Below are 16,137 nucleotides of genomic sequence, written 5' to 3'. Positions count from 1 at the left end.
GAAAGCAGTAAGTGGTTGTGGTCTGGAATGTGTGGCCAGGATGACAGTGGAGGCAAATCTGATTGCAATGTTCTGAAGAGAGCCGTATACGTTTCTAAAAGGGAAGAATTTCTGGGCTGTGGGAAGGGGTGGGGGCGGGACTGGCTAGTTTGCTATTACATAGCAAGTATGCTCAATTGACCAAAAGCTGTCCATCCCTGCTGTCACCATCCTATGATCTGTTCTGCTCTTAATTCCAATTTTCTGCAAAATCCCCATAAACTTTCCCTCCTCTGAGCTGCCTATTCTGGCCTCAAGTGTATTCAATGACTGCCTACAGTCCTCCCTGCCATACTGAATTTCAAAGAATCATGGCTCTCAGAGTGAAGAGATTCGTCTGCATCTCCAACATTAGTAGCCACCCCCTTATCAAGAGGAATAATTTATGCTGAAGGTGACTGCCAAGTATCTGAGAAACAGAAACAAAATAACTTTGTAGAATGGTACATAATTCAAAACAGAAATTGAGGTTTTACTTTTCAGTTTGAAAAATGAAGATGTCAAACATTGCATACAAAACAAGATTCTGAATGAGGCAATGGAAAATGAAACTCAAAGTACATACAAAGCCATGAGAAATGGCAATGCAAGTTAATAAGGAAAATAATATTCACACTAAGCAATGGAGATTATGCAAGAGTTTAGCTTTCAGAAGAAGAGAAGCTGTGTGAAATATGCTTTGGCTTTTGATGAGATCACAGATGGAGTCTATAATTCTGCTCACCATTTTAAGAACATAAGAAGTGGAGCAGGAGTGAATTACTGGCTACATCATTTATTAACATCATGGGAGATCCACCTCAACACCATTTCCCATATCTGTTGACTCTCTCAATGCCCAGTGATCTATTGATATCTGTTTAGAATCATCTCAGTTATTGTGGCCCTACAGGTTGGAGAGTTCCAAAGATTCACCACTCTGGGTGAAGGAATCTCTTCTCCTTTCAGCCCTGAACAGTTGATCCCTTCATCTGAGACAGTGCCCCCCGGTTCTAGACCCCTCAGCAAGGGGAGAATTCTTCCCTGCGTTCATCCTGGTGAGCCTTGTAAGAATTTTGTAAGCTTCCCATTCTTCTGAACGCTAGAGAATACTGTGGTCAACCCAATCTCTCCGCACCGGCAAACCCACCATCCCTCGATTCACTATTTCGGTGAATCTTTGCTGGACACTCTCTGTGACAAATGCAACCACTTTAAGGCAAGGAAACTAAAATTATACACAATGCTCCTAGGATAGTCTCACTAGGGCCCAATGTAATTGCGGTAAGATATCTTCACTCAATTACTCAAATCCTTTTGTAATTAAGCCTAACATAACATTTGCCTTCTTATTACTTGCTCCAAAGAAAGAACATCGGTGTCACAAAAAAGGCACCCAACACTTACTCCTGAATCCAGTCTTCATTCCATTCCCACTGCCAATTATCACAAATACACCATCAGTGTACTCAGAGTGCAAGAACAGTACTCATGGTTCAGCAGTTAATGGGTGCAGCTCTGTGTCACAAAGAATTTTATTTTTTGTTGCCATTTATTTATAAGAGACCATTGATTACATTAGAATTACAACACAACAGCACGGTGGCACAGCGGTAGAGTTGCTGCCTTACAGCTCCAAAGACCTGGATTCAATCCTGACCAAAGGGTGCTATCTGTACGGAGTTTGCACATTCTCCCCGTGACCTGTATGGGTTTTCCCCGGGTGCTCTGGTTTCCTACCACACTCCAAATATGTACAGGTTTGTAGGTTAATTGGCTTTTGGTAAAGATTGTAAATTGTTCCTAGTGTGTCGGATAGTGCTAGTGTACGGGGATCGCTGGGCGGCACGGACACGGTGGGACGAAGGGCCTGTTTCCACACTGTTTGTCTAAACTAAACCAAGCTAAACACACGGTTCCCACAGGAAGCTAAAGAAGCCCTCATTCTCTCATAGTAGAGAAGGGGACCTCACTCACATGGCAGGTGGTTACGACAGGGATATGCTTTGGGGAGGTTGGATAAATATGGGGAATGTTGATTTAAAAAAAGGAAAAATGCATGCGGTGAGTCCACATGAACACTGGCTGGTGGGGCCGAACAGCTTGTGTGTGTGGTGCGTGCCTTGTGAATGTGTACCTCCACTTTGCAATGATTGGTTTTCCTGTCTGATCCATGCTCTCCTGACCTTGTGCTAAACTTGACCTTCTTGTTCGGAGTCTGGCTGAACTCGACACTCTGCCAGCGGTGTTTGCCCACATACTTCAATGTGTTCAGTTCACTTGCAGTGGAGAAGGGATGCAGCCTGACAATTCATTAAGCCAACATGTGTCAATTAAAGACATTCAACCGGAAACTAGTTTCGGGGACTTGCTGTCTCCTTAGGGGGACTTTTGAGTTGTGCAGATTATGTGATGGTTCCTCTCCCTGTAACACCGCCCCCCCCTCCTCCCCCCCCTCCTCCCCCCCCCCCCTCCTCCCCCCACCCCCCCCCCCCCTCATTCTCTGATTCTTAACTCATGGACATCACTGATTTCTCTGCCCCATCAGCAGTCGTGCCTTCAGCTGTCTGGGTCCCACCCCCTCCCTCTCGTTCCCTCCTCGTCCTCAAAGCCTCTGTGGCCTCATTAACTTCCTTAAGAGGCTCAGCGGTAAATTTTGTTTGGAAATCATTTGAGTTACACTATTTTGGAGCTTTTACTTGAATTCAAGTTGTTGTTTGAATTCTGTCGTCCGATGGAGAACAGTCTGAAGGGGATGGAAGGATGCTCACCTACTGACCCTGTCATCCCCTCTATATATTTGCCAACTCTAAAGTTTAGTGCAGTTCAGTTTAGTTGAGGGATAGAGCTAGAGAAGGGAATTAGACCCTTCAGCCCACCAAGTCCACACCGATCACCTGTTCACACTAGGTCTGTCTAATCACGTTTTTCCATCCATTCCCTGCACACTCGGGGCAAATTATAGAGGCCAATTAACCAACAAATACTAAAGACATAGAAAGATGAGACCTGATCTCATTGCAACTTTTAAGATTCAGAATTTGAACAGCGTAGATGCTGGAAGAATGTTTCCCCTTGTGGGCCAAGTTGAAAAGAAGGAATCAGCTGATGAGGAGGGATTTCTTCTCTCAATGGGCAGCAAACTCTCTACCACAGGTACAATGGAGTATATTCAAAGCTCAGATGAAAAGGGTTGTGGACAATGGACTATTCACGGGTTGCAGGGAACAGGCAGGTTGGTTGAGTTCAGACCAAGGATACATCATCCGTGATCTTATCTAATAGTGAAACAGATGCAAGTGGCCGAATGGTCTGTTCTGCTTCTCGTTCCAATTCTCTTAAGTAGATGTAAAAAATCTCATGGCAGAGGAGTTCTCCCAGTGATTTCCTGCTATCCTCTTTGACAAGCTTCCTCACTATCCAATGCTCCATCAATTATCGTGTTGTCTGTAATCGAGCCGTGTTGTGTTTACTAATCACACCACCTACATTTTCATCCATATTATTTATATATGTCACCAACAATAGGTCCCAGCACTGAATGTTATGGGACATTGCTGGTCACAGACCTCCTCTTGGAGTAACACCCCTCCACCACTACCCCCTATCTTCTATGATCACATTAATGTTCATCAAGTGCTGTAGGAAGGCAACAAGGGTCTTGACCCGAAACTTCACCCATTCTTTCTCTCCAGCAATGTCACTGGTGAGTCACTCCAGCTTTTTGTGTCTATCTTCAATTCAAGTGGAGTTTATTATCACATGCACAAGTTTGATGTGATACAGCTACAATGAAAATCTTGCTTGCAGAGGCATCACAGGCACATGCACAGACAAACACAGAAAAACATAAATTATACCTATCTTACACATAAAATTACGCAAGACAGGAAAAAGAAAGGAGACAGTGTTAAAAAAAAGACATTAGTGCAAAACACAATTAGAAAAAGAAACAAGTCCATGGTGGTGCAAGAAATGGTCCATAAGGTTCCATTGTCGAGATAGGATTAGGGTTCTGCAGGAAAGTATATGTTCCTGAACCTCTACATGGTGAGCCAAGGTTTCTGTGCCTCCAATTTTGGATCCTGTCTTCATCTCCTGGATCAGCCTACCACGAGGAACTTTTACTGAAGTCCATTTAGACAACATCCACTCCCTACCCTCCCCTAATATCTTTGTCACTTCCTCAAAAAGCTCAATCAAATGGGGCGGGCATGGTGGTGCAGTGGTAAAGTTGCTGCCTTACAGCGCCAGAGGCCCAGGTTCGATCCTGAATACTGGTGCTGTCTGTACGGAATTTGTACGTTCTCCCTGTGACTGTGCGGATTTTTTCTCCAGCTGCTCCAGTTTCGTCCCACACTCTAAAGACGTACATGTTTGTAGGTTAATTTGGCTTTGGTAAAAATTGTAAATTGCCCCTAGTGTGCAGGGTAGTGCTAGTGTATGGGGATCACTGGTTAGCATGGACTCGGTGGGCCGAAGGGCCTCTTTCAGCGCTGTATCTCTAAACTAAACTAAACCAAATTTGTATGACAGGATTTCAACTGCACGAAGACATGGTGACCTTGGCCTCAGAATGAATCTTCCTTTTAGAAATAGTCATAGAGATATACAGCACAGAAACAGGCCCTTCAGCCCAACAGGCCAATGCCACCCTTTAACACCATCCTACATTCTCATCAATTCTCCTCCAATTCTACCAATCACTGCACAAGCGGGGCAATTTACTGTGGTCAATTAACCGTCCAGCCCGCCTGTCCTTGGGCTTTGGGATCTCGAGCACCCAAGGAAACCCGAGGTCACAGGGAGAACGTGCAAACTCCGCGCAGAGGGCACCTAAGGTCAGGATTGAACTTGGGTCGTTGGCGCTATGAGGATGTGGCTCTCCTTCAGGCTGATCTGCTGGGGCCGTTCCCCAGAGCTTGTTCAGTGTAATTTCTGCAGAATGTCACTTGTCCTGGTGCAGCCATTAAATGCTTTAGAGGAGAAGCTAAGTGAGTGACAATGTGTGACAGGCGGGAGGTCATTAATCAGCAGCAGAAGGAAGCTCTGCTCCTTTAGTGCAGGTTGAAGAACAGAGGTTGCTGACATCTCCTCTGGGATAATTCCTTTCCACAGAATCTAACAGGGAGAGGAGCGTGCGTTATCTATATTTAGCGGTGTGGAGAGACCAGTGTGGCGAAATTAGCCGGTGCTATAGTAACATGCACCAGCCCAAGTAAAATCCCTCTGACACTTCAATCCAAAGGAGAGGTCATTACGGTGTGAGATGTGGGTATGTTTGCACGCAGTCCACTTGTTCCCACCTGGTAGGGTTGCCCGACTGCCCTGCCTCAGATGTTATTCAATCCCCTCCGTCCCTCTCACCCCCACTCTTCCGCCCTCCCCTTGCTCGACCCAACTCCATGAAAAACCCCTTCCCAGGTTTTCCCCTCCCTCTCTTTGTTCATCTCCTGCAGTTCTAGAAGTCTGATCTGTCCTCCACTTCTGCTGTCTTGATAATTCCCAAAGTTATTTGCTGTGGTGTCATGTCTTCAACTGCCAGGACCCAGAGCTCTGGAAAGTATGAGGAACATAGATAGGATGGATAGTGAGAAACCCTTAGTTGGTCCAGTGGTGGCGCTGTGCAGCAGCTGTGGCTCACCTGCAGTCCGTTTGTCTTTTATGTATTTTTGTTGTTTTTTGTCTTAATTGGAGTGTTTAGATGTGATGTAGTGTGTTTTGTGGTTGTGTACTATGTGTGGGGGGGGGGGGAAACTGTAAAATTGTCTCTTTCGAACAGAGACCCGACCTTTGTTTTCTGGGTGGTGTCTCCGTTCCCGTTGCGGCCTACCGTCGGCCAAACACCTGGAGCTGGCGGCCTCCACCTGGGACCACCTGGGCTCTGGTTCGCAGAGCCCGCGGACTGTACTCACCACCTGCGGAGCTGGCTGCCTTCGGAGTCTGCGGAGGCGCTGCGAGAGCGGCTGCGACTCGCCTTCGGAGGCTCCGCGTGGATATCGGAAGCTCGCAGGCCCTGCCCTGGGTGGGGGCCGACATCGGGAGCTCCGGCAACGGCAGCATCTTCGCCTGCCCCGAATGCGGGGCTTGGGTCGGCCCGCCACGGACCTTTCCCCGTCCGGCACGGCCTGCAACCGGCCGCGGGATTCTCTCCGCCCGGCGGGGGCTTCAATGTCGGGGGCCGCGACCGCCCCGATGTGGCAAGTTCCACAGCCTGACCACGGGAGAAGACGGCAGGGGAAGAGAAAAGACATTCTGGCCTTCCATCACAGTGAGGAGGTGACTGGAGGAGACTCACTGTGATGGATGTTTCTTTTTTTTTGTTTTGTGTTGGTTTGTGATTGTGTGTGCTATTGCTTATTTTTATTGCTCTTATTGTTGGACTGTAGGTAACGGAATTTCGTCCAAAAGACTTGTTTTTTGGATGACAATAAAGGCTATTCTGATTCTGATAACAGAGACAGACAAAGGTTGAGGTGAGGAGTGAAAGGGCTGGAGGGGAACCAAGGAAAAGCACTTTCATCCAGAGAATGGATACGCTGTCTGAGAAGGTGACTTTCACGATGGCTTCAAAAGTATCTAGATGAGCACTTGAATCATTAAATAGGCAAAGGCTATGGACCAAGTGCTGGTAAATAGGATCAGTATAAACCGATAGATAAAATGGTCAGCATGAACGTGATGGGTTAAAGGGCCTGTTTCTATGCTGAATGACTCTTAGATTCTGTGGTTCGACCTTGTATCCATTCTGTGCATTGTGAACATATCTCAGTTTGGGCTAGACAAAATGTACATCAATTCACAAAAAGAGGTTAGAATAAGAGTTAAATGTTAAAGGGAGCACCTGGAAGAAGAGTACTCGTGGGTTGAGGGAGGGAATTACCAGGTTCAGGCCCTGGGCAGTGGAGCAATGGAAATTGGGGAGGATCAAGAGGCCGGAGAAGGAGATGGAAATTCCCATGTGGAAGGCCATCAAGTGTGGGCGAGGGAGGGAGGGAGGGAGGAGATGTTTCTTTGTTTGAACTCTCCTCCTCCCACCCCCACCCACCCCCTGAATTGCTGCATTCCGTCACTGTTCCCAGCCTGGAACTAAGCTGCCCCTTTGTCCAGGAAGTTTGAAAGATTGTTCCTAAGTTGTTCAGACATTTAGCTAGAGTATTGTCTAATGTAGTCCAGCAGCTGCCAAAGTCGGTCTCACAAACAGGATGGCAGACTGCCGGACAGCATTTGCCATGTGATTGAAGATCTCTACAATGCTCCCATTATTGTCATCAACTCACATCAAACCAACAAGCTGAATATCCCAAAATAAAGAAGCTTGACCTTGAACGCAGCAAATGTTTATCTGAATCATAGAAGGCGGTCTAATCTAACAGCTCGAGCTCTGGGCCTTATTGCCTCTGAAAGTTCCAAGGCCTCATCTCCAAACCCCTGGGCGGACTTTCCCCCAATTCAGGTCATGGTGTGGAGAGGCCGAGGGCACCACTGGAGAAGCTGGAACCTGGAAGCTTTCAGTACACGTGCTTCGCCATTCAGGACATATAATAGACAATAGGTGTAGGAGTAGGCCATTCAGCCCTTTGAGCCAGCACCGCCATTCAACGTGATCATGGCTGATCATTCACAATCAGTACCCTGTTCCTGCCCTCTCCCCATACCCCTTGACTTCGCTATCATTAAGAGCTCTTTCTAACTCTCTCTTGAAAGCATCCAGAGAATTGGCCTCCATTGCTTTCTGAGGCAGAGAATTCCACAGATTTACAACTCTCTGAGTGAAAAGGTTTTTCCTCATCTCCGTTCTAAATGGCCTGGTCCTTATTCTTAAACTGTGGCCCCTGGTTCTGGACTCCTCCAACATTGGGAACATGTTTCCTGCCTCTAGCGTGTCCAATCCGTTAACAATCTTATATGATTCAATAAGATACCCTCTCATCCTTCTAAATTCCAGTGTATACAAGCCCAGTCGCTCCAACCCTTCAACATATGACAGTCCCGCCATTCCAGGAATTAACCTCGTGAACCTACGCTGCTCGCCCTCAATAGCATGGGAATGGTTGCATTACTCCAGACCAGAGGGTTCTGATGTTATGGAATAATAAGTGAAGTGAGGGGTTGCAGGGATTGGATGGCAACATGCAGTAGGACTGTGGGGCTGAATGGCCTGCTCCTGCTCCTGTTGCTTTGGAGGCAGCAATGATTTGAACCCGTCGTCCTGACTCCATTATGTAATTTTGTGCGTAGCCTAAGGAGGGATGAGTGGTGAGGGAGATCAGAGCCAGGCACTTTTGCCCACACAGAGCACTTGAGACCCCACATCGTGCTCCAAGCTGAATGTTCTGCTGAGACCGGCTGTAACAAAGCCATAATCTTCTTTGATGTTGCTCAAGGGGACACCATGTTCCCTCATTAAGGGGTAGATCCTGGTGTGGGGCCGTGGAGAGTGTGGGACCCGTTTCTCCCCTCTGACGAGAGCTCTGGAGCTCCTGTCTCTCTCACTGGGTGGTCGGAAGGGGGGACCGAACCACTAACCCTCCAACCCCGTCTCGTGCTTGCCTGGATTACTGCCATACCATTGGCTCCGATGTTCAGTGTTCATTGAGTAACAAGCCCTCCCTCCCTCGACAGGGTGTGATCCCGTTGGTTACCACGGCAACAGTCGCATCTTGCTCTCCTAGCCAGTTAGCATTCTGATGTTGACGTGGCCCCTCCCAGTGGGGACCGGTTAGTGGACCCTGCTTCTGTCCGCCACATACTAATGAGACGCTGCCATTGTTTGGTCTCAGCAATTAGTTTAATTGGCTGACAGTCTGGAAGTGTAGCTGGAAAACACAGGCAATATCTCTGGATGACAGCCAGCTGAGAGGCCCACAGCCCCAGTGTCCGCACTGTGCATGTGTTGAGTCAGAACACCATCAATCCCCAGCCCCGCACACATGCACTTCATTGGCAGCACTGGGGCAGTGCTGCTTTGCCAGAGACGCCATTCCCTGCCTTCTTCTTCATAGAAACATAGAAAATAGGTGCAGGAGTAGGCCATTCGGCCCATCGAGCCTGCACCGCCATTCAATATGATCATGGCTGATCATCCAACTCAGTATCCCGTACCTCCCTTCTCTCCATACCCCCTGATCCCTTTAGCCGCAAGGGCCACATCTAACTCCCTCTTAAATATAGCCAATGAACTGGCCCCAACTACCTTCTGTGGCAGAGAATTCCACAGATTCACCACTCTCTGTGTGAAAAAAAACTTTCTCATCTCAGTCCTAAAAGACTTCCCCCTTATCCTTAAACTGTGACCCCTTGTTCTGGACTTCCCCAACATCGGGAACAATCTTCCTGCATCTAGCCTGTCCAACCCTTTAAGAATTTTGTAGGTTTCTATAAGATCCCCCCTCAATCTTCTAAATTCCAGCGAGTACAAGCCGAGTCTATCCAGTCTTTCTTCATATGAAAGTCCTGCCATCCCAGGAATCAATCTGGTGAACCTTCTCTGTACTCCCTCTATGGCAAGAATGTTCAGCACAGACAGTGTGGGCCGAAAGGAGAGAACGAATGGGCTTCTTCAGAAGGGTCTCACCCGCAACATCACCTATTCCTTTTCTCCAGAGATGTTGACTGACCTGCTGAGTTACGCCAGCATTTTGTGTCTATCTTCGATTTAAACCAGCATCTACAGTTCCTTCCTGCACAGGTATTTCAGATGTCTGGATTGCCTCAATACAAATCATTCAAAATACTCAAAGATCTGAACGGGAAAGATGCCCAAGGCCATCTCTCTAACCATCCTGACAGTAACCAAACTGAGATTTGGGTGGGTGGGTGGGGGTCGCTGTAGATAAAATGGGGCAGTCATTTACCCCTCTCCAATCCCACTGGATCCCATTGTTAATTCCTTCCCTCACCACTGGGTGGGAGCAGTGAGGCACTGGGATCTCAGCAATGATGCCACTGGGAATTGGGGTCAGGTGAGAGACTCCAGCCTAGTCAGCGCCAAATTATACTCAACCCTGGGCTTCATGGCCACAGGAGTGGTGGGTCAGCAGGAGGAAGCATCAACCTGAACAATCACAAATCAAACAGGGAAGAGAAAGGCACAAGAGACTGCAAAATCAAGCTGAGTCAGGCAGGTCAGGCAGCAACTGTGGATAAGCCAGGACTTGAGCTTCAATCCCCAACCAGCTCAAATCTCCCATTTAGTTTTCATAATGTGAGATTTATGATTGAAAACTCTCCTCTAAAGCACATTAGGATACTTGGCATCCTTAAGGTGCTATATTAATGCTTGCGGCTGTTGTTATGTAGATGAGACCATGAGGATTTTAGGCCTTTTTTTAGAGATACAGCGCGGAAACAGGCCCTTTTGGCCCACTGGGTCCACGCCGCCCAGCGATCCCGCGTATTAACACTATCCTATACCCATTAGGGACAATTTTTACATTGACCATGTCAATTAACCTACAAACCTGTACGTCTTTGGAGTGTGGGAGGAAACCGAAGATCTCGGAGAAAACCCATGCAGGACACGGGGAGAATGTATAAACTCCGTACAGACGGCACCCGTAGTCGGGATCGAACCCGGGTCTCCGGCGCTGCATTCGCTGTAAGGCAGCAACTCTACCGCTGCACCACCGTGCTGCCCCTTCACAATGGCTAAGTTTGGGTCATCATAAACATTTGGGTGGTGCAGCGCTAGAGTTGCTGCCTGACAGAAACAGACACCCAGTTTCCACCCTGACTCTGGGTGCTGTCTGTATGGAGTATGTAGGTTTTCCCTGTGACCATGTGGGTTCTCTCCAGGTTCTCCAGCTTCCACCCACACTCCAAAGATGAACAGGTTTGTAGATTAATTGGCTTCCGTTAATTGTACATTGTCCCTAGTGTGCTAGTCTAGTGCTAGTGTGCGGGGTTGTCGCGGGTTGGTGCGGACTCGGTGGGCCGAAGGGCCAGTCTCCATGCTATATCTCTAAAGTCTAATAAGCTAAGGGTGAATTCCCAATGATTCAGTCTGCGTAGTTGCAATCCTTGCACTTTTTTTATCTGCTCTTTCTCTGTAGACTATATTCTGTATTCTGTTTATCTTTTTTGCATTGCTTGATGTACCCCTATGTGGTATGATTTGTGTAGGAAGGAACTGCAGATGCTGGTTTAAATCGAAGATAGACACAAAATGCTGGAGTAACTCAACGGAACAGGCAGCATCTCTGGAAAGAAGGAATGGGTGACATTTCGGGTTGAGACCTTTCTTCAGACTGATGTTTGAAGAAGGGTCTCGACCCGAAACATCACCCATTCTTTCTCTCCAGAGATGCTGCCTGTCCCACTGAGTTACTCCAGCATTTTGTGTCCATATATGGTATGATTTGCCTGGATAGCACACAAAACAAGGCTTTTCACTGTGTCTCAGTACGTGACATTATTAAACCAATACTAACAAGATCGCCAGCTCAGCGATTTGAGCTGAAGTGTTACGTGGAAGGCTATGCTACGTATTGCTGGCACAGGGAGGCATGTTGTCAAAGGCAATACCTGTGATCTGTTGATGGGGAGCAAGCCCTGGGCAGGGTCTGAGGGCATTTGCACTGTTTATGTCCTTGTGTCGGATGACTAGTTCTCAACCCCGCGCTATGTCAGACCGCATTGCAGTGATTACTGTGGAGCTGCCATTGAAGTGACAGAGTGAACACCCTGTCCAGCCCTCCAGATCTGCTGCCTTGTGCAGAAAATCTCAAAAAAACGCATGCAGGAAATGTTGTCGGTTTGTGCAGAATTGTCCCAAACATTCATCAAGCCCAGTCCTGATTCTCTCCTTGGCTGTCAGTCACATCGCACTCCTGGGAGTGCCGGTGACATGGTGATACCCAACAGCAGCCTCTTCAAGTGTCTATTTGTCAAATGCACCAGATATCAAAACGGAATAATGAACGTCTTAGTTGCTGCAGGCACATTAGATGCAACAACAACGATAAATAAATAGGAAATAAACTATCAGTTATTCTAAGTCGACCTGACCATGACAATGCAAAAACTGAAGTATGTTTAGCAACCATAGCTGTACAAAATCCTTAGTGGTTTGGTGCTGAGATAAGGTCATGGTTCGGGTTGGGCAGGGTGGTTCAAGAGTCTGATGATTGGTGGGAGGAAGCTGTTCTTGAACCAGGAGGTCATGGTTCTCAGGCTCCTGCACCTTCTCCCCGATGGTAGCAGCAAGATGAGCGTGCGGCCAGGTTGATGTGGGTCTTTGATGATATTAGCCGCCTTCCTGAGGCAGCTCTCCTCGTAGATCCCTTCAATGGTGGGGAGGCCAGTACCTGTGATGGACCAGGCAATGTCCACCACCTTCTGCAGCTTCCTTCGTTCCTGAGCATTCGAATGACCAAACCTGGCTGTGATGCAACCAGTCATTAAGCACTCCATGGTTCACTTGTAGAGGCCTGATAGAGTAGTTGGCAACATGCTGAATCTCCTCATGAGCTCAGGAGAGATCATCAAAGGTGTACACCCAGGAACTTGAAGCTGTTGACTCTCTTCGCTGTCCCATCAATGAATACAGGTTCATGGTCCCTCAGTTTAGGAAGGAACAAATACCCCATTCCCTGAGGGTTTGGAAGGGATGATGGTGTTGAACGCCGAGCTATAGTTGATGACAACAGCCTGATGTACATGTTTATGTTGACAAGTGGTCCAGTACAGAGTGGAGAGCCAGTGAGATAAATGTTGATCTATTGTGGTGGTAGACCAATTGAAGTTGGTCCAGGTCATTATTGAGGCAGGAGTTGATTTGTGTCATAATCAACCTCTTAAAGCACTTCCGCACAATGAGTTCCATTGGTCCGCAGTCATTGACTCTTATCATCTTACTCTTCTTGGGCACCCGGATTATGGATGTCCTTTTAAATTAGGCGGAGACCTCAGACCAAAGGAAAAGGTTGATGATATCAGTGAAAGCTCCAACTAGGTTGTCCATGCAGATATTGAGAATGCAGCCATCACAGCCACATCGTTAATGAGGTTTCAACCTCATGAAGGATCTTCTGACGTCAGCCTTGGGGACTGAGGCAGGGTCATCCGGGGCTTTGGAGGCCCATGCCCTTTTCTGGCAGTCAACGCAAACTGGACACAATGCGGTTTTAGTTTTCAGTCCAATCAACTGCAGTATTTTAAGGCACTAGTCACTGTATTGATAATATGTTCGTCCTGGTTCTAGAGATCCTCAGGGTATCCAATGGTTTGTTGAGGACACAAAATGCAGGAGTAACTCAGCAGGTCAGGCAGCATCTCTGGAGTACATGGACAGGTGACGTTTTTGGTTGGGACCCTTCTTCCGATGCGGCGTTACTCCAGTTCTTTGTATCTTTTTTTGTAAACCACGTCTGCAGTTCCTTGTGTCTTGGTTGTAGAGGACATTTTGTTCCTCTAGGGTCAAATCACCCACAGTCTACCATCTCACACATTGATTCCCCGTTCACTACCAATTTTCCATTCTTAATATTCTTTACGTGAATAGGTAAGGTCTGGATAGCTATGGGGCAAGCACAGGCAAATGGGACTAACTCAGGTAGGTAACTTGGTCGGCATGGACAAATTGGGCGAACAAATGTGTTTCCATGCAGTTTATCTCTCTGACTCTATAAATAACTCATCTAAAAGATTTGCTCAGTGATTAAATTGGATAAAAGTGACAGGATATCTTTCTCATTGGTCACAGTAAATGTTTCTTCTGATAATTACTTTCTCCTGAGCTCCTCTATCATTTAGGGTGTGATTCAAAGTCAATAGCCTCACATTCAAACAGGATGCCTCAGCTGCAGTGAATCCAGGGTGAATTGAACTCGTGTTCTTGTTCTTATTTTCACAGCGGGATGCCAAGGGTCACTATCTGATTGATCTTCTCTGCCATCACATGAACCTGCTGGAGAAGGATTACTTCGGAATCAGGTTTGTGGACCCTGACAAACAGAGGGTAGGTTCTGGGAGAGGCTGTTGGGCACCAATCAAGCACTGTCAGAGTTATTGTACCCTGGCTTTTCCCCACAGAATCTCTTCCCCTTTTATATCCTGGAAACAAATGCTTTAGATTGAAGCCATGGATCATTTCATTGACTGGGACAATCTTGAAGGGCTGAATGGATTTATTTATGCATTAGTGTTGGCTCTCCATCTCATGAAACATTTTAGTGCATCTTTGGTCCCGTGGGAACAAGGGAAGGCCATTATCAATACAGTGGCTGTAACAATTGTTTTCCCATTCAGTGAGGTTGTGGTTGCTCCTTATTTACATGCCCTGGTTCTCTAACCTGTATTCCCACAGCATCAAAAACCTTATCAGTCTCAATTCTGACACTTGCATTTGGCCTCCAGATTTTTTTGGGGAGGATGTAGCAAATATCCTCTCCCCTTGCTGTGAAGAAACACCTCCTGAAGGGTCTGGCTCCAAGTTTAATGTTTTGGTCTCTACTCTTGAACTCCGTCCAACCCATCAATAGATCCGTCAGTTCACCTTCACTGTTAGTGGCAACCATATATAAGAGAGGAGGAGATGATCTTTGACCGAGAAGCCAGGCTTACCAAGGACCAGCCTCTTCTCCCTTGCATGAATAAACGCCTCTGCTAGATTCGGCAAGGCTCAGTGTTAAGTTGGCTTCATGCAAGGTCCAAGAGCAGGCTGTGTCCTCGGAGGGAAACGTTATGGTATTGGGCCAGATTTTACTGGAGCAGGCATCTTGCGGCATTCCTCTATTAGTTACATTTCTTCTAGTGCGTTACTGAGGGAATGATGCATCATCGGAGATCTGTCCTTTGAATGAGACTTTGAATCTTTCTCTTCTCTCATGTACATGTAAGGCATGGCACAGACTTGAAGAAGGGCAGGAGTTCTTCATGGTCTCCTGACCAAAATCGGACTTTCTAAAAAATGTCTGTTGGAGCTTGCTATGTGCAAGTTGGCTACCGCATTTGCTACACTGCAACAGTGGCTGCACATCAAACAGGAACCCTGTAGGTTAATTGCTTAGGGGTGGCCTGAAAGGGATGTGAAAGGTGGCATAGAAATGCAGGTTGTTTCAATAAAATATTCCCACAAAGAATAGCAAGACAAACAGTCCATCTCCTTCATTCATGAGAGGAAAGGACTGAAAAATAAACCGGGGGGAAACTCAATGTCAAATTGGAGATGGAAAGAGAAATAAAGAGAAAGTTAAAATTATAAAGAAATTTTTTTTAAGATGTCCACCATGGAACAAATGATACTCTGGACTGCGAATTGTTCACCTTTTGGGTTAATGGGATTAATTGGCAAACTGTAATGATTATTTTATTGTTAAAGGGGTCATTATGCTGTTAATTGCCGGACTTGATTTTCTGCACTGAGTTTAATGTTTAATTATTGTGCAAATGTAACAACCTCCTGTATACCATGGGGAGGTTAAACGTGAGATGCCTTTTTGTGAAGTTAACAGAATGCTGCGAATCATTCGACCAGTTGTTGCCATTCCCACCCTGAGCGGCATCGACTGCTCGTTGTAGTTGCTGCCAATTAGTGCCCAGTAACCAAGGGCATTGTTCACCCGCTGTTACTTCCTGTAAAATCTGTGCCTTTAAGTCGAGTAAAGCTGTTTCACTTTTGGTGTCTTAGATTTTAGTGTTTTGACAGAAAATTTAACATTTGGGATGTGGCAATCAAGTTAGTTCTGGAGATATAAGAGACTGCAGGCGCTGCATGACCCACTGAGTTTCTCCAGCACTTATGTTGGTTTTGGAGATTGTCAGTGTGAATTGTTGGAACTTGGGTTGATGTGATTATGTATGCAACATCAGCGAAAATCCATCCATAATTGTTGCAAAAATATCATTGCCCAGAGAGACCCTTGGATTCTACAATACAGGCTATCCTCGGGTAACGAACTGTTTCCATTTTTATGGACTTCCATTTGACAATTTTTGTAGTCATTGAGTCATACAGCACGGAATCAGGCTCTTCTGCTCAACCCAACCCAACCAAGATGCCCCATCTAAGCCAGTCCCATTTGCCCACGTTTGGCTCATATACCTCCAAACCTTTCCTATATATGTACTTGTCCAAGTGTCTTTCAAATGCTGTTATAGTATCTGCCGCTAACTCCT

General features: G+C 46.7%; 1 protein-coding gene across 5 annotated transcripts in view; it reads left to right on the top strand.

Annotated features, from left to right (window-relative positions):
- frmd5a (FERM domain containing 5a) overlaps positions 1 to 16,137 on the top strand; it is a 136,053-nt gene that overhangs the window by 71,718 nt on the left and 48,198 nt on the right. For 3 of the 5 annotated variants that reach the window (XM_078427421.1, XM_078427418.1, XM_078427420.1), the window contains exon 2: positions 13,874 to 13,978. In XM_078427421.1, the coding sequence (XP_078283547.1) occupies positions 13,874 to 13,978 (105 nt within the window). The remainder of the gene's footprint in view (positions 1 to 13,873; positions 13,979 to 16,137) is intronic. The other 2 variants (XM_078427422.1, XM_078427423.1) reach the window with 1 other exon arrangement.

The sequence above is a fragment of the Rhinoraja longicauda genome, chromosome 33, assembly GCF_053455715.1.
Source record: "Rhinoraja longicauda isolate Sanriku21f chromosome 33, sRhiLon1.1, whole genome shotgun sequence".
Lineage (NCBI taxonomy): Eukaryota > Metazoa > Chordata > Chondrichthyes > Rajiformes > Arhynchobatidae > Rhinoraja > Rhinoraja longicauda.
The sequence above is the reverse complement of the archived record's forward strand: the minus strand, read 5'-3'. Positions and strand labels throughout refer to the sequence as shown.